Genomic DNA, 18591 nt, shown 5'->3' on the forward strand with positions numbered 1-18591 from the left:
TCGGTTCCGGGAAGTCTCTGGGGACCCAGGACTCATACGGGGAGAAGCTGGACTGTCGGGCAGCGGGCGAACTTGAGGGCGGCTTTCCCTCAGAGGTGCTTGCAGCAATTATAGGGTCACTGAGACGCGCGACTCCTTAGGGCTGGCTGAGAATCAGCCATAGCTGCTTGCTCCGCCCTTTGATTCCCTGAGACCCCGCCCCACCCAGGCTGCGGCAGAGGCTTTTGCATGTGAATGTACCTAACTGCAGCCGAGCCAGGCAGACCCGGAACTTCCAAGAGAAGGCCCAAGGCCCCACAGCGGCTTGCATTGCTTCACAGCTGAGCCTCTTCGTGGCTTCTGCTGTGTGGCCTCAGGCAGAGGCTGAATTAGCACCTCCTTAGAGCCACTATACCCAGTGGTCAGAGGGGGGCCATCCAGATTGCAACTCCTCAGATCCATAAGGGACACACTCAGGGAGCAGACTCAGTGAGCACCAAAGCCCCACTGAAGCAAGTCTTGCCCCAGAAGGGTGTCTTCAGCACAGAAGTTCTCCCACTTCAGACACAGCTGATTCTCACAGCCAATTGGCCTGGAGGTCAATTCCTCCCAGTGATCCTACAACAACCAAGGCACCAAGAGTGCACCAAGAGTGTCCACCTCAGGTAACTGGGGAGGCTGAGCCACTGGGCCCTACAGGACACCTGGCACGCAGGGCCACTCTATCAACACAGGGAAGCAGCCAAAATGCGGAGACAAAGAAACAGGTCACAAATGGCAGAAATGGAGGAAAGCAAACGACTGGATATAGAGTTCAAGGCCACATTTATAAGGTTTTTCAAGAATTTTATGGAAACTGCCAATAAATTTAATGAATCCCTCAGTAAGTATAGTGAGACCATGGAGGACATGAAAAAGGACCAACTAGAAATTAAGCATACACTGACTGAAATAAAGAATAATTTACAGAGATCCAACAGCAGACAAGAGGATCCCAAGAATCAAGTCAAAGATTTGAAATACAAAGAAACAAAAAATACCCAACCGAAAAAGAAAAAAGAAAAGAGATTCCAAAAATATGAAGATAGTGTAAGGAACCTCTGGGACAACTTCAAGCGTACCAACATCAGAATTATAGGGGTACCAGAAGGAGAGAGAGAGCAAGATATTGAAAACCTTTTTGAAGAAATAATGACAGAAAACTTCCCCTACCTGGTGAAAGAAATGGACTTACAAGTCCAGGAAGCGCAGAGAACCCCAAACAAAAGGAATCCAAAGAGGACCACACCAAGACACATCATAATTAAAATGCCAAGAGCAAAAGACAAAGAGAGAATCTTAAAAGCAGCAAGAGAAAGACAGTCAGTTACCTACAAGGGAGTACCCATACGACTGATTTCTCAACAGAAACCATGCAGGCCAGAAGAGAGTGGCAAGAAATATTCAAAGTGATGAATAGCAAGAACCTGCAACCAAGATTACTTTATCCAGCAAAGCTATCATTCAGAATAGAAGGTCAGATAAAGAGCTTCACGGATGAGAAAAAGCTAAAGGAGTTCATCACCACCAATCCAGCATTATATGAAATGCTGAAAGGTATTCTTTAAGAAGAGGAAGAAGAAAAAGGAACTCTTACCATTTGCCACAGCATGGATGGAACTGGAGAGCGGATAAATACCACAGGATCTCACTCATTTGTGGAATATAATGAACAACATAAACTGATGAACAAGGACTGATCCAGAGACGGAGAGGCATTGATTGGACTGTCGGGCCTTGGAGGGAAGGTAGGGGAGGGTAGGGGTAAGGGGGAAAGATCAACCAAAGGACTTATATGCAAGCATATAGGCCTAACCAATGGACATGGACAACGGGGGAGGGGGGGTGAGGGCATGAGCGGGGGGGGGGGGGGTAGAGGGTAACGTGGGGACAAGGACACATATGTAATATCTTAATCAATAAAAAATATATCAAAAAAAATAAATAAATACATATTTTGAAAAAAAACAAAAAAAAACAGTGGTACATCTACACAATGGAATATTACGCGGCAGTAAAAAAGAAGCAATTCTTACCATTTGCAACAGCATGGATGGTACTGGAAAGGATTATGCTAAGTGAAATAAGCCAGTCAGAGAAAGATAAATATCACATGATCTCACTCATTTATGGAATATAATGCACAACATAAACTGAAAAACAAAAACAGATCCAGAGACAGAGAAGCATCGATCAGACCATCAAACCTCAGAGGGGAGTTAAGGGAGGGTTAGGGTAAGGGGGAGAGATCAACAAAAGGACTTGTATGCATGCATATAAGCCTAACCAATGGATACAGACACCAGGGGGTTGAGGGCATGAGAGGGGGTTGAGGCGGCATTGGGGGGATAAGGATACATATGTAACACCTTAATTAATAAAGAAAAAAAAGAAATACTAAAAAAAACACACCAAAAAACTGTGCTACATCTCCACAATGGAATACTACACCATTATAAAAAAGAAGGAATTTTTACCATTTTCAATAATATGGATGGAACTGGAGAGCATTAGGCTAAGTGAAATAAGCCAGTCAGAGAAAGATAAATATCACATGATCTCACTCATATGTGGGATATAATGATCAACATAATTTGATGAACAAAAATAGATCCAGAGTCAAATGGCAGGGGAGGTGCGGGCGGTTAGGGAGCCACCAAAGGACTTGTATGCATGCATATTAGCATAACCAATGAACACAGAAACTGGGTTGGTTGGGCTTGCCCAGATTGGGAATAGCTGGGGGCGGGGGTCAATCGGGGAAAAAGGACACATAAGTAAAACTTTAGACAATTAAAAAAAAAAGAAATGATCATGAAAGATTGAAGAACCATTACAGATTGAAGGAAACTACAGAAAAAAAGAAAAGAAAAAAAACTAAAAGCATTGTGAATCCTGGGTAAGATCCTGGAACAAAAAAAAAGGACATTAGTAGAAAAACTTTAAAATTTGAGTAAGTTCTGGAGCTAATAGTGTTGTAACAATATTAATTTCTTAGTTTTGATATTGTTCTGTGGTTATACACAAAGTTAACATTAGAGGAAGCTGGTACGGGGTAAATAAAAACTCTTACATTTCTGCAACTTTTCTGCATGTCCAAAATTAGTTCAAAATAAAAATCTTAAAACAGTACTACAGAAAAAAATATGACGGGGAGATAGATGAAATAAAAACAGTGAATGTTGCCCCACCTGTGTGACTCAGGGATTGAGTGTAGACCTATGAACTAGGAAGTCAAGATTCAATTCAGGGTCAGGGCACATGCCCAGGTTTCAGGCTTCATCCCCAGTAGGGGGTGTGCAGGAGGCACCAATTGATTCTCTCATTATTGATGTTTCTATCTCTCCTTCTCCCTTCCTCTCTAAAAGTCAATAAACATTTTTTTAAAAAAATAGCTGAATGTTGATAGGTACATGGGTTCATTATACTTTATTTAATTATATTAAAGCTTCAGTAATAAAGTTTAATAACATATCACTTCCTTATTTCTGCCACTCCTTCAATGTACTCTCCTTCCTCTCCCCAAACTGCTCTTCACTCTCTCACTCAATCGTTTGTAAGCTGCCACTGGCTTTTCCACAACTTTAATGACACTGTTCTCTAATAGTGACCTCATAAACAAGAAATAAAGGATCCTTTCTTAGTTTCACCCTCTTTGAATATTCTGCAACCCTTAATGGTAAACCACCCCCTTTTTGAACCCATATTCTCTCTTCACTACTATACTACCTTTTCAAGTTCCAGAATTGCTTGTTTTGAGTTTTCTTGATGCCTGCTAATGCTAGGGAGGCAGGGCAGGGCAGTGCAGAAGGAATGGTCTTTGAAGAGAAACAGGGCTCTTCCCTCACCTGGAAACACTGCTATAAGAATTATATAACACCTGCATAACATCTAACACATTATCAATGTTCAACATACTGTATTTTATTGTATTTGGAGAGTTTTGCTTAAGAGTGCAGGCTCCTGGAGCCAGAAAGTCTGGGTTCAAATCCCAGCTCCACCATTTACTATCTGTGTGACACTGAGATTCCTTAACCTCTCTGTACCTCAATTTCCTCATTTATAAAACTGAAATAATGCCCTAACCCAGTGGTCAGCAAACTCATTAGTCAACAGAGCCAAATATCAACAGTATTTCTTCAAAATAGGCTCGCCAAGGCTGAAAACTGACTTCTGCGCACGGGCCACAAAGTTTCAATCGCACTGTATGTGCGCCCACACGTGGTATTTTGTGGAAGAGCCACACTCAAGGAGCCAAAAAGCCGCATGTGGCTCGAGAGCCACAGTTTGCCAACCACGGCCCTAACCGGTTTGGCTCAGTGGATAGAGCCCTGGCCTGCGGACTGAAAGGTCCCAGGTTGGATTTTGGTCAAGGGCATGTGTCTTGGTTGCGGGCACATCAACAGTAGGAGGTGTGCAGGAGGCAGCTGATCAATGTTTCTCACTCTCTATCCCTCTCCCTTCCTCTCTGTAAAAAAATCAATAAAATGTATTTTAAAAAAACTAAAATAATGATGCCATCATCACAGGGTTGTTGTGAGAAAGAAATGTATTAATACATGTAAAGCACTCAACAGAATCACAACTGGGGATAGATAAAAGTTAGCTCAAGTTCGAGATTCCCAGAGAGTCATTTCCAGTTTTGTCACTGTTATATAATAAAAAATTTGGCTAGCCTTTGTGTCCTGTACCTGGGAAGTAGCCTCTAAACCCTTGGAATTTCCAAAATGATAGTATTTTTGTTATTCATGGTAGGCCCCTAGATGGTTTATGCTAATAAGATGACTCAGTATGGGGACTAACCAATCCAGAAAGACCAAACACAGGTTTAGAGGGTTGGGGCTTTGAATGTATCATAAACCTGGTCCCTGGCGAAGGGAGGAGCCAATAATCCAATCAATCATGCCTACATAATGAAACCCTAATAAAAACTCTAGATACATTGGTGAGCTTCCGTGGTGGGCAATATTCTGCACGTTGTCACACTTTGATGTATCAGCAGGATAACAGGGTCCTGACTGCCCAGGGAGAAGACAAGGAAGCTTTGTGTTAAGGGCCCTCCGAGACCTCACCCTATGCATCTCTCTCTTTTGCTGGTTGAACTGTATCCTTTCACTAAAATAAATCTGTAATTTTAAATATAGTGCTTTCCTGAGTTCTGTGAGTCATTCCAGTGAATTATGGAGCTTGAGGGGATCAAGGGAACCCTGAATTTATAGCCAGTAGGTCAGAAGTGAGGATCGTCCTGGGAACATCTGAAGCTGTGGCTGGTGTCTAAAGTGAGGACAGTCTTGTGACTACTGGTTTCAGAAGTCACTTCAGTCACTAAAGTGCAATGTGATTCTCACCCTATCCTCCACCCAAACCCTTCCTCAATAACTCTTCCCAAGAGAATCAGTGACATTGTTCCTTGAGCTGAGCCAGGATTTATGGTTGTCCAGACCCAGGTAAGACAAACAGGATTTGCAGGCCCTCAGTGGATCCTACTCCCTGATCTCCCTTCAGTGGGAATGAAAGGTGGCTTGGACCCCATGTCCTTCCCCTTACCCCCTTTACCCCTGTGCAGGCAGGCTCATGCACAGTATGTGCATGCATGCGCAGAAACACACATGATCACTTTGCAGTCTGGCCTGGGCCAGTAAGGATAGCAGGTAGAGGCAGGGCCAAAAACATATAGTAAAGGCAGGGGCTGAAGCTTTTAGAAAGTGGCTGGGAGCAAATGGATTATACTAAGGCAGTGGTTCTCAACCTTCTGGCCCTTTAAATACAGTTCCTCATGTTGTGACCCAACCATAAAATTATTTTCGTTGCTACTTCATAACTGTAATGTTGCTACTGTTATGAATCGTAATGTAAATATCTGATATGCAGGATGGTCTTAGGCGACCCCTGTGAAAGGGTCGTTCGACCGCCAAAGGGGTCGCGACCCACAGGTTGAGAACCGCTGTACTAAGGACTAAAATCCTGGAGAGAGAAAGGAATCAACAAGGATGGGAATGGGGGCAGCATCAAGCAGGAACCAGCTCAGTCCAAGAGGCTTGATTCCAAGAACTGGGGAGGGGATGGTCAGTGGCATGGTCTCTACTCAGCCCCTTCACCTGGGACCAGCTTCCTTACAGACCCCAAGCTACAGCAATTATTATAGCTCTTTTTCCTGCTCCCTAAATATACAGGTAAGAGATAGGCATTAACCAAGATTCTGTCTTTCCAACTCTATTCAGATGACTCATAAATTAACATCTCTAGCCTAGAGCTCTTCTTAGTCCTGAAGTTCAGGTTTTAGAGACCAACTGCCTGCTGGATATTTACTGGATAGCCTGCCAATATCTCAAACTAAACATGTATAGAAGTGAATTAATCAACTTTTAGGGTCCTCCTCCTCCTCCTATCCTCCCATATGCACACTGTCTTGCTTTTCAAAATGTTATTGGGAACAGGAGCAGCAGCAGCAGCACCATCACCTGGGAGCTTTTAGAAATGCAGAATCTCAGGCCTCATCCTGGACCTACTGAATCAGAATCCACAATTTAACATGATTCCCCAGATGATTGCTATGCACACTAAAGTTTGCACAACTGATCTATCTAAAACACTCCCTCCTAAGCACTGAAAATCCTCAAGGATTCTGCAACAGTTCTGCTGGTCTCCTAGTTTCCAGAAATTCCCCATGGTAACTCTTCCTCTATTATGTTGTCAAATTCATGATTTTAAACCGTTTCCTCCTCAAAAGCTTCCAATGGCTTCTCACTGCCTATTAAACCTCCCACCTTAGTAGTCAATAAGAAATAATACTTACTGCATGCTTATTATGTGCCAAGTACTAGACCGAGTGTTTTACATGTGTTAACTCATTTAATTCACCTAAAACCCCTATTACCTAAGTATTACTGTATCTCCATTTTACAGATGGGAAACTGAGGCATGGAGGGGGTTGGAAATTTCCCCAATATCCCACAGCTAGTTAAATGACTGAGCTTAGAATCACACCTAGGCAATTTGACCCCAGAGCTCACATTCCTAACCACTGTTCCATACTGCCTCTCTAATTCAGTAGTCTTATCTTTTAGGGCTTGCCTCCTAATACTTGCCTGTGCTTCAGCCAAAGTGATCTTTCTGTTTTTCTAGAAGTACATTAGTTCTTTCCAACCTCTGTACCTTTGCAATAAGAGTATGTGTAGTACTACTGGAAATCACCTGGGCTTCAGAAGCACCTAGGTTCAAATTTCAGGCCTGACCACTAACTGCTGGTGAGACCCTAGGAAAATTGTCAAACCTCTCTGAATCCCATCTCATCTGCAAGTAAAACACAGTTTTTAAAAACCATCTAATTGAAATGGTTGCTGTGAAGTTTAGAAAATATGCAGAGGATGTTTAGCACAATCTTGGCATGTAGCGGGTACTCAATCACTGGTAACTATTATGGAATTTCAAATCTTATCCATCCTTTGAGGCCCACTCAAATGTAACTTCATCTTGTAGCTTGCTTCATCACCCCATCTAGACATGATAGTATCTTCTTTTAAATTTTGTTAATATTTTCTGCCTTATTTTAATATCGTACATTTGTCTTATCCCTACAAATTAGAATATAAGCACCAAAAGAGAAGGCCATTTGCAACTAGCACAGTGCACCATAGGAGCTGAATAAACATTACTGAATATGTTCTAGGCCTAATATGTTCAAGTGGATTGGATACTGAGTAATGAGTAACCAGAACCACAATTAATTGTAGTTTAAATTAAAGAAAGGAACTAAAAACAGCTAGACACCTGTAACTATGTCACCCCAGGCAATATGTGTATATTAGTTCATTTAGTATTCTAATTGTACAAAGAGTTACTATCCTCATTTTCCAAATGAGGAAATGAGTTCAGAGTGATTTCCTCGAGGTCACAAATGTTCCATGAGAACTTGGACCTACTCACTCTCTTTGATTGCTGTATTCCCAGTGTCTAAGAGTGTCTGGAACATAGTAGATATTCAATAAATATCTGTTGAATGAATGAAGATATGAACAACTAAAGCTAGTAAGCAGGACTAGAATGAATTTCACCTGACTCCCAGTGCAGTCCTCTACTATGTTGCCAATTTAAAACAGAGGTATTGGGATGTACCATTTATTGAGCAACTGCTGTGTAACTAAACATTGTTTGAGAGATAACTGAACCTATTTAGGATAAGGGACCAAAGGGCAGAATGTTGACTTAATTACACTCCTCAGTTCATGGCAGTGACTGTATTAGACACTTTACATAAATTATGTCATTTCATCTTCCTAAAAATTATTTGAGGTACATATTTTTTTATCTCCATTTTACAGATAAAGAAATGCTCCCTATGAAATGACTAGCCAAAATTCACACAAGCAGCAGGGTGGGTGATTCCAGTCCAGTAAGTTTAACTCCAAACGCTGTGTTATTAAATACCTGTCCCGGCTTTGGGCTTGTAGGTGCGATAAAAATACTGTCCCCTGTTCAAACATCCCCAGGAGCGAAAGAGTGTCAAAAACAGGACTGCACGGAGCTGCGACCGGGATGGCAGGAATTAAACCAAGACTGTTTGGGTCACCGAACAAATCAATAACCAAGTTACCACGCTGCAATCTCTCATTAACCCTAGAATGCTGCTACTCTAACACGGACTAGCGGCAGGTCTTGCTAAAATTAGGAGACAGACAGCAGAAGCAAAGATACTTAAGAAATCAGCTAAAGCTCCGCATTTAACACAATGTAGGTGTCAAGGACAAGCCTTGAGAGTATGGGAAGGGGACGTGAATGGGAGTTTCACAAGAAGACTTGGAAAGAACAAGGCGGGCAGGGAGCGAAGCGGTTAGTTAGCCCAAGAACAGGTGCAGTGTTGGGACTGGCAACGGGTACTGGAAGGGCCTGCGGGGAGAAAGGGGTTCCGGCTCTCTCAGGCCACGAGCCCGTCACCCGACTTCATTAAGGGACACTCTGCCTCACCCTCGGTCCCTTCGGTCGCAGATCCCCAGCTCACCAGGGGCCTGGACGATGTTGTACCCGGCTCTCCAGGAGACTCTGCCGCCTCCGCCATCTTTGCCCTCCTGCTCCCCGGTCGCTCCCACAGGCCTTTGCGGAACCTAAGACGTGGAAGCCGCAACTCGTCAGCGCGTCGTCGCGCGACAGCCGCGTCACCAAGAGGGCCTGGCACCGGGTGTTGAGGAGAGGTTCCTGACTCTTCGTTCGCTTCTTCGGGGCCACGGGGCCCACCAGACAGGTTAACCCTTCCACACTCAAGCCCGATTCTCAAATCGCTCCCTGGGTCTCGGGACCTGGGCTGCGTTCCCTCTCCCGGCACACAACCCGGCCACCGCTCTCAGGAATAGGCTCAGCGCCGCCCCTCAGCACAGCACCTCACCGAACAAGCCTGCCCCGCCCAGCCGCAAAAACAAACAAACAAACAAAAAAAAACGGCGTTTCCTGCCTCCTGAACTAAGGGACTAAGCCCTCCGTGACCTACTGCTCCCGTTGCTGTTGTCCCTGCCCTGCCAATTCCCTGCGCTTCTCATCCCGCTCCTCCCACATCCTCGAATTTTATAAACTTGTATACTGGCTCCACACCGACCTCCAAGATTACTTTTCTCCCTCACCCACTTTAAGGAGAGGGGGGAACTTCTCTATAGACATTGGCCAAAAACTTAACCCCACTACAACTTCTAAAGTTGCTAAGCGATTTGGGGCAAGTACTTAATATGTTCAAGGCCTAAAAGAGGGTGATTATTGTAAGAATAACTTTTTAAAACCCTGCATGTCCCAACCTCATCACGGTTTTTTCTAATGTTTCTGACTCCAATTCACCTCAACGCCAGGCTAAAATGTTGCAGTACATTCAGTGTACTGCCTTTTGGGGATGTGAATACCAGTTTTCAGCTCTTAAAAACAGAGTAGGAGGTGGGTGTGAAATAAAGTACTTTATATTTTTGGATAGGCAATGCAGGGAAACCCCCAAGTAGTAAATTTATGGAGAAAGAATCTGGAAAGTGGTTTAGGATGAAGTTCTTAAACTAATGGAAATGTTTTGTTCAAATATTATAATTCTCCTTCCAACCAAGAAATTTTCAGTACTTGTGCCAATATTGATGGCAGTGATATTAAAGTTTAGACCAGTAGATATGATACCTTTTTAAGTTACAATAGAATATTATGTACAATGTCCCAGAGTCAGCCTCCTACACCCATTCTACCCCTACCACAACACCCTGGCCCTGAATGCCACCCCCACACCCTTCCTGATTTTCACCACTTAGCAGACTACCAAGTCCCTTCCTACTTCCTTGGAGCCATTGATAACCTCTTCCATTTCCTTGCCAATCTCCAAAATTAGTTATCTCTCCCTAGCTGAAAGCCCCAACTTGTGCCACCTAACCTCATCCCTTGGCCTCTTTGCCACTCTTTTCTAGATGGCCTTGAGGCTGGGTGAAGAAAAGAACAGGCCATAAAACAATAGTTGAGGTAGTCCGTATACAGGTTACATAGGCATTGTTTCAGACTAAAAATGCCACTTTTCCTCCTTTAACTAATAGGGTACAGTTTGGGTGTGAGATAATATACTATGAAGAAAGAACTCTGGATGGAAGGTTGTGAAGGAAGGAGGTGACATAGGGCTGAGCTGCCAATATAGGAATTATTTTATGTTTGCAGTTGCATATATATGTCACAGAATTGCCAGACTAACTCAGTATTCTTCAATACACTTACAGTTACTACCCTCTGTTAGGCTATGAATGTTTATAGTATAGCAAGACTCTCATGATTTACCCAGAATTACTTAGAAACATTGTAAGTGATGGAATTGGGATTAACATTTAGGCCAATATGTATAGAGAACTTTACTAGTTCTAAATTATATGATAATATAATGTACAGCTCCATGTAAATAACTGGAAAATATTGACAAAACAAGCAGTTTCCTAGAAAAATAATCGAAGTTCATTCAAAAAGGAAGTAGGGAATTTAATGAAGACAATTTTTGAAGAAAAAATTTGAAATATATAAAAGCAATATACAGAACAGTTTGTATGGTATGCTATCCATAGGGAAGAGAATATATAGGGGTGGACCCCTGAACCAAGACGTCACTGATTTGTTTCCCAGTCAGGGCACATGCCTAGGTTTCTGGCTTGATCCCCAGTAGGAGGTACACAAGAGGCAGCTGATTGATGTTATCTCATTGATGTTTCTATCTATCCCTCTCCCTTTCCTCTCTAAAATCAATAAGAACATATTTTTTTAATTGCCAAAGATCTATCCTCCCCTCCCATTCCCAAAGGGCTGGATAGTTTCACAGGCCATTTATTCAAGTCTTTAAAGAACAGATAATCCCTACCCTGTACAAATTTTTACAGAGAGAGGAAAAGGGAAAATTTATAAGTCTAGGGTCCCGGTGTAAAGATGGTATCAAACCTGACAAACACAGTATTAAAAATTAGAACTATATATCAGTCTCACTTATTAATGTAATTACAAACATCTTAAACTGTTAACAAATCAAATCTGACAAAATAATAATACCCCATAATCAAGTAGAGTTTTTCCCAGAAATATAAAGTTTGTTCAGAAGCTGGATGTATAGTGATGATAACTGATCATTTCAACAGGTCAAAGAAAAAAAAAACACATCATTTCCATACTGAAAATTCAACTCCATTCCTGAAAATAAATACATTAATAAAATAGGAAGAAAAGGATATGTTTGGGCCCAAGACTGGCTGGTCCAAAATATCCCACAGTGGCATATTGATTACTTTGAATTAAAGTTAGTTGACCAACAGCCAGTGACCCTCCCTTGTATCCTTCAATGAAGGAAATAAACCTCCCCTGTGAAAGGTGTCCTTCCTGCACCTAGAAGACACCCCTATTGCTAGAGTGTACTCAGAGCCAAAAAGTCTGTATAATTAACTCTTATTTCCTCTTTTCTAATTTACTTTGTTTAAATTTCTCATTAATAAATACCTAAACCCTGCTTAGATTCCTTTCCAGTGAGCACTAATTTTCTTTGTCCTATCAATTTCTCACAAATTTATTGTCTTTTTATCTAAAAAGTATAAAAAGGTGCCTGGTCTATCATTTCTTTGGGCCTCATTTTATGATCTGAGCATTGTGTTATGATTCTTTAGGTATTAAGTTGTTTTTTTTTCTCCTGTTAATCTTGTCTTGTGTCAATTTTATTTTATTACTAATCCAGCCATAAGAACTAAAGAAGGGCCCTAACTGATTTGGCTCAATGGATAGAGCATCGGCCTGGGGACTGAAGGGTCCCAGGTTTGATTCTGATCAAGGGCATGTACCTTGGTTGCAGGCACATAACCAATAGGGAGTGTGAAGGAGGCAGCTGATCGATGTTTCTCATTGATGTTTCTAACTCTCTATCCCTCTCCCTTCCTCTCTGTAAGAAATCAATAAAATATATTTTAAAAAAGAACTAAAGAAGGCTTACACCAAACCAGCTGTTGCCCTTAAAACCCCTCCTCAGCCCCCACCTTAGGTTCTGCCTTTACAGTTCACCCAGATTAGGTCCTGATGGACTGGTTTCGATGTCAGTCAGCGTCCAAAACTCTGCCTCCTAGGCAGCCATTGGCTCCTGGCACTTCACCCAGATTAGATTCTGATTGGTCGGTTTCTATGCCAGTCAGCATCTCCGGACCTATCTCTGGGCTTGATCAAAGAGGCAGGGCTTATTAGCAGCCCCCCCCCCCCCCCCCCCACGGAGGCCCTGAGAGAAACAGAGGCAACTGTTGGGGAAGCCCAGAGAGAAAGAGAGAGGCAACAGCTGATCAACTGCTGCCACAGAGGCTGCAGATCAGACCCTGCCTCTCTCTCTGCAGGCCTCTCTCCGGGCCTGATCCACAGCCCCCTTGGCAGTCAGTGCTGGGTCGCTGCACCAGCACTGGCTGCAGTCAGTGCTGCATCACCAGGCAACCCAGCACTGACTTCCCGTGTTAGGTCGAGCCTTTGCTCGTTAGGAACAATGGCTCTTTATATAGAGAGAGATAATGGCTAGCCATTAAGACTCCCTTAATAAAATGAAAGGACAGACATTAAAACAAAAATTAAAGTCCACTCAGACCCCTTACTATGTACCTTCAGACATTTGCAGATAATATAAAATTCAGGACATTAGAAGTACAATTATTTTGTACCTAAAGGGAGGAAATTTGAAACAGCAATTACCTTAAACTCCTAGAAGGGGGAAAAAAACCCTTTCACATTTCCTCTCTCCCTTGAAGTTATAAATTTTACCATGTCTTTAAAATGTAAACACCTCAGGAGGTAACGTCCCACAATTTCCTGAGACTGAACAATGAACTCAACCAGGAAAACCTGAACCCACAGAAAATTAAGGAGAAAAAGAGTTCTTTAAAAAAACTACAGCCCTGGCCGGATTGCTCAGTCGGTTGGAGTGTCTTTGCCATATTCCAAGGTTGAGGGTTTGATCCCTGGTCATGGCACATACAAGAATCAACCCATGAATGAATGAATGGGTAGAACAACATATTCATGTTTCTCTCTCTCTAAAAATCCATTTGTAAAAAAATACAAACTGCTAGAAAGGCTTCATCACCAAGAATCTAATCCAGTTTCCTTAAAATCTTCCCAGTTCCCTTATTTGTCAGGGACAAATGCAAATCTTAAGTCTCCTCCACAAATAATAAAAAGCCTTAGTTAACCATCTGAGCAGATAAACTTATTCTAACTTATTTATAAACTAGAGGCCTGATGCACAAAATTCGTGCAAGAATAAGCCTTCCTTCCACCGGCTTCCCTCTGGCATCTGGAACCCGGGCTTCCCTCTGGCTGCCAGCAGGCACCCAGGACCCGAGCTTCCCTCACAGCCCCAGCTTCGTCCGGAAGGTTATCCAGTCTAATTAGCATATTATGCTTTTATTATTATAGATTAATGAATTTTGCTAATATTATTGTAGTTGTTTCATGGCTAAAACAAGCTATCATATATACACTGAGTGGCCAGATTTTTATGAACACCTGACATTTGTAGGCAAATTAGCCGTGCACTGCATCCTATGAGATATGGAAGCCAAAGGCCTGTTCAAACACCTTTGCTGTCTGCAGTTACCAAGATAAAACGTCTCCAATTCACACAGGAACACAAGGATTGGACAGTCAAGCATTAGAAAAAAGTCATGTGGTCCGATGAATCATGTTTCCAGTTGCATCATGCAGATGGCAGAGTGAGAATTTGGCGGAAACAGCATGAAAGCATGCACCCCACATGCATGAGTACAACCCTTCAAGCTGGTGGGGGCAGTGTTATGGTTTGGGGCATGTTTTCCTGGCATGATTTGGGCCCTTTAATTTGTGTGGAACAATGTCTGAATAGCACAACATACCTAAGTATCGTTGCTGATCAAGTTCATCCTATCATGTTGATGGCATATCCCAAATGCAGATGGCTTCTTCCAACAAGACAATGCGCTATGCCACGGTGCTCGTATTGTGCAGGAGTGGTTTCAAGAACATGAGGGAGACTTTACCTTGCTTAGGTGGCCCCCACAATCACCAGATCTCAATCCAATTGAGCATTTGTGGGATGAAGTTAAAAGAGTCATCAGGCAGCTGGTTCCACAACCAAGAATCTCACAGAACTGGACAGTGCTATTCATCAGGCATGGAGTCAGATTCCTCGCATCACCTTTCAACATCTCGTGGAGTCAATGCCAAGAAGAATTGCCGCAGTATTGAAGGCAAAAGGTGGCCCAACGAAGTACTGATGGGTGGTCATAATAATCTGGCCACTCATGTTCAAATATATCCCACGTTCAAAGGCTGTTAAATCGCATTGTTTACCCATATCTTCAGAAAAAAATCACTTCTACTGTTGTGGTAAACAACCTGCTTCCTTATTTATAATGGGAATTTAAATTCTGGCCCTCTAGCCATTTCAGTGCGAAATTATAGCTAATTTGCCTACAAACGTCAGGTGGTCATAATAATCTGGCCACTCAGTATATATATAATTTCTAAAGCTGGTTTATAAAGACCTCTATTTAATTGGCTTAAAGGAATTAAGTGCTTATATAAATTAAGAAATAATAAAAACTAACCCTAATGTTTTTCAAGTTCACATGATCTAGAAAAATATTTTATATTGAAGCTAATTTAACTTGTTTTAATTTTAAAACTTCAATGTTTATTCACATGCTTTGTTTTCTCTCTTAAGAATCAAATTGTCCAAATTATTTTTTAAAAATATATTTTATTGATTTTTTACAGAGAGGAAGGGAGAGAGATAGAGAGTCAGAAACATCGATGAGAGAGAAACATCGACCAGCTGCCTCCTGCACATCCCCCACCGGGGATGTGCCCGCAACCCAGGTACATGCCCTTGACCGGAATCGAACCTGGGACCCTTCAGTCCGCAGGCCGACGCTCTATCCACTGAGCCAAACCAGTTTTGGCAAATTGTCCAAATTAAATCTTTCTGCTAATGTTACTACATATGCTGGAAAAAAAAAAAAGAAGAAGAAAGAGGAGGGCTTTAAAAGCCAGGAAAAGGGAGAAGAAATTAAAAATCATCAAATTAGTCCTCTTAATTCCAAATGATATTAAATTAAGAACAAAACTGGTTTCTAAGAGGGAACAAACCAAAATCCAAGTATTGCTCTCCCCTCCCTACCCCGGATCCCACCACACATACCAACAACAAATGAGTAACACAGCTAAAGCCCAAATGTGCTGTGTTCTGCTCAAGAGCTGGGCCTGACCCCAGGCTCCAAGGCCGGCCGCCTCTTCCAGTGAGACACTGCGCCAGGGATGCTTTCAGCTATAGTAGGAATCCTCGTGGCTGGTGGGGGGTGGGGAGATTTTCAGAATCTTCTTGGGGCTCCTCTCTTTAGTTCTCCACCAGCCATCTTCCCAGCCCCTCTCTCCCCAGGGTAGGGGCTCCTGTCCTCTGCTCAGTGCTCTATCCCACTCTCGTCATCTTCATTCTCCCCTTCTTCTTTTTCTTTTTTTTTTTTTTACATTTTTATTACGCTCTTATGTATTTATTTTCTTAATCCTCACCCAAGGATATTTTTCCATTGATTTTTAAAGAGAGTGGAAGGGCGGGGGAGAGACACAGAGAGAGAAACATCGCTGTAAGAGAGACACATGGATTGGTTGCCTCCTGCATGCGCCCTGACCAGGGCCAGGCATTGAGCCTGCAGCTGTGGTATGTGCCCTTAACCAGAATTGAACCTGGGACCCTTCAGTCCGAGGGCCGATGCTCTATCCACTGACCCAAACTGGCTAAGGCTAAAATTTGATTTCAGAGAGGAAGAGGGAGAGAGATAGAAGCATCAATGATGAAACTCATTGATTGGCTTCCTCTTATGCCCCCTATTGGGGATGGAGCCCGCAACCAGGGCATGTGCCCTGACTGGGAATTGAACCAGGACCTCTTGGTTCATAGGTCAATGTTCAAGCACTGAGCTGGGCATGGCTTTTTTGTTGTTGTTAATCCTCACATGAGAATACTATTTTCCTTTTTTTTTTTTTTTTTTTTAGAGAGAGAGAGAGAGAGAATGGAAGTGAGGGGAAGAGACAGAGAGAGAGAAACATTGATGTGAGAGAGACAGACCAGGGCAGGGATCGAGCCTGCAACTAAGGTACATGCCCTTGACTGGAATCAAACCCAAGACCCTTCAGTCCATGGGCCCATGCTCTAACCACAGAGCCAAACCAGCTAGGGCTCATGGTCCCCAGTCCTCATTTGTCAAAGCCCATGGTCCTCTCCTCTCTCTCCTCCGTTTCTTCAGTGTACTCCTCCACTTTGTAGGAGTGGGATGACTGGAAGAAGATGATGACCTGGACTGGTCTTGTGCTCTCTGGTGCTTCTGCTTCTTTGATCCTTTATAGGTTTTCTTAGCTGATCTTTCCCTGGAGTGTCTTGAGTCAGGAGAATCCACTGATTCTCTTGATTTACCTTGATCTCTCTCCTCATAATTTTTATGACGTTCAATATCAAGGTGGAGATCAACAGGATCATCTTTATATTTTCCCTCAGCCTTGTAGCCAGGTTCCCCGGGACTTTTCATTTCATCATGAGCCAACCCATGTTTTCTGAATGTGTTGGGATAAATGTCTATCCTCCTGTGTACCTATGGGCTTTTCTTGTTCTTAGCTGTCTCCTGCTGAGTTCCTCTCTTTAGGTATTTAGTGAAGCGTTCATGCAATGTCATTCCTGAGGATCCAAAGTGATGCTCTTTAACGTGGTGAACAACGGTTACTATGTGCTGGGTAAGCAATGCCAAGGGGCTCCGCTGAGACTGGGGTGACTGTGTGCTGGAAAATGGAACTAAATTCCTGTTTCTTTTTGTTGCTATGAACTAGAGCCTGACAAAGCTTGCATTCCTGAGACAATATGCCATTGGGTCTTGCAAGGTCCTTATCAAAAGAGTACATCTGGACATTAACCCGGGCCTCTCAAGTAATAGAGAAGGAAGACTTCCCTGTGGAAAAGTCTCCTTTGACTCATAGCTTCTCCCAGATCTCAGAGGTCTTTCTTGGGGGAGGTGATGAGCTTTTCTTCTGGACTGCTTTGTAAGCAGTCATTTGGAAATTCTTTTCAGGCACAAACCCTCTGTGCCCACTTTCGGTTCTCTTGAGCCCTCCCTGATCCTCCTCTTTGGATCTCTCTGAGAAAGACTCCTCCTCCAGCTCCTTCATTTTCCATTGCTTTTCCTTCCCTGGAGGTGCATACACCAGGCCCTGACATTTGTCTCCTCCTGTTTTTTTGTTTGCTCCTGCTATGACTTTCGACATAAATTTGGATTCATCATCAAACTCATATTCCTTCCTTCCTTTAGCTCTGTCCTTATTTTTTTCATTTTATTTTTTAATGTATTCTTATTGATTTCAGAGAGGAAGGGAGAGGGAGAGAGAGAGAGAGAGAAACATCAATGATGAGAGAAAATCATTGATCGGCTGCCTCCTGTACTCCCTCACTGTGGATCAAGCCCACAACCCAGGCATGTGCCCTGACCAGGAATCAAACAGTGACCTTCTGGTTTATAGGTTGATGCTCAACCACTGAGCCAGTACGGCTGGGCTACACTATCCTATCTAATAAAAGAGAAACATGGTAATTGGCGTACGACGATACCCTTTTCATTGGCTAATCAGGGCTATATGCAAATTAACTGCCAACTATGATTGGCAGTTAACTGCCAACTAAGATTGGCAGTTAACTGCCAACAAGATGGTGGTTAATTTGCATATGTAGGCACAATGCAGGGAGGCGAAAGGGAAAGCAGGAAGAAGCCCCCTGCCACTGACAGTGATTGGAAACCCAGGGGGGAGCTAAGAGCTGGGGGGCAGGGCAAAGGTGGCCCTGGGGCCGCCTTTGCCCTGCCCCCCAGCCATGATCAGAGAATCAGGCGCCTTTGCCGCCCTGGCCAGTGATAGCAGGAAGTAGGGGTGGAGCCAGCGATGGGAGCTGGGCACGGTGGAAGCTGGCAGTCCCAGGAGCTAGGGGTCCCTTGCCTGGGCCTAAAGCGGAGCCCACGATCGCGGGGCCGCTGCAGCTGCGGGTCCCTGCTGCCCGGGCCAGAC

General features: G+C 43.2%; 1 protein-coding gene and 1 pseudogene across 3 annotated transcripts in view; both read right to left on the reverse strand.

Moving 5' to 3' along the window:
- The window catches only part of YIPF6 (Yip1 domain family member 6), a 50045-nt gene extending 40717 nt beyond the window's left edge, over window positions 1–9328 (reverse strand). The window contains exon 1 of one of the 3 annotated variants that reach the window (XM_059679594.1): window positions 9017–9328. In XM_059679594.1, coding sequence (XP_059535577.1) covers window positions 9017–9073 — 57 coding nt within the window. In that variant the 5' untranslated portion in view covers window positions 9074–9328. Of the gene's footprint in view, window positions 1–8982 lie in introns of all 3 variants that reach the window. The other 2 variants (XM_059679592.1, XM_059679593.1) reach the window with 2 other exon arrangements.
- Window positions 9329–13147: 3819 nt separating this feature from the next.
- On the reverse strand, window positions 13148–17868 carry LOC132223562 (thyroid hormone receptor-associated protein 3-like; annotated as a pseudogene).
- Between the last annotated feature and the right edge of the window lie 723 nt (window positions 17869–18591).

Source organism: Myotis daubentonii, chromosome X (assembly GCF_963259705.1).
Source record: "Myotis daubentonii chromosome X, mMyoDau2.1, whole genome shotgun sequence".
Taxonomy (NCBI): Eukaryota; Metazoa; Chordata; class Mammalia; order Chiroptera; family Vespertilionidae; genus Myotis; species Myotis daubentonii.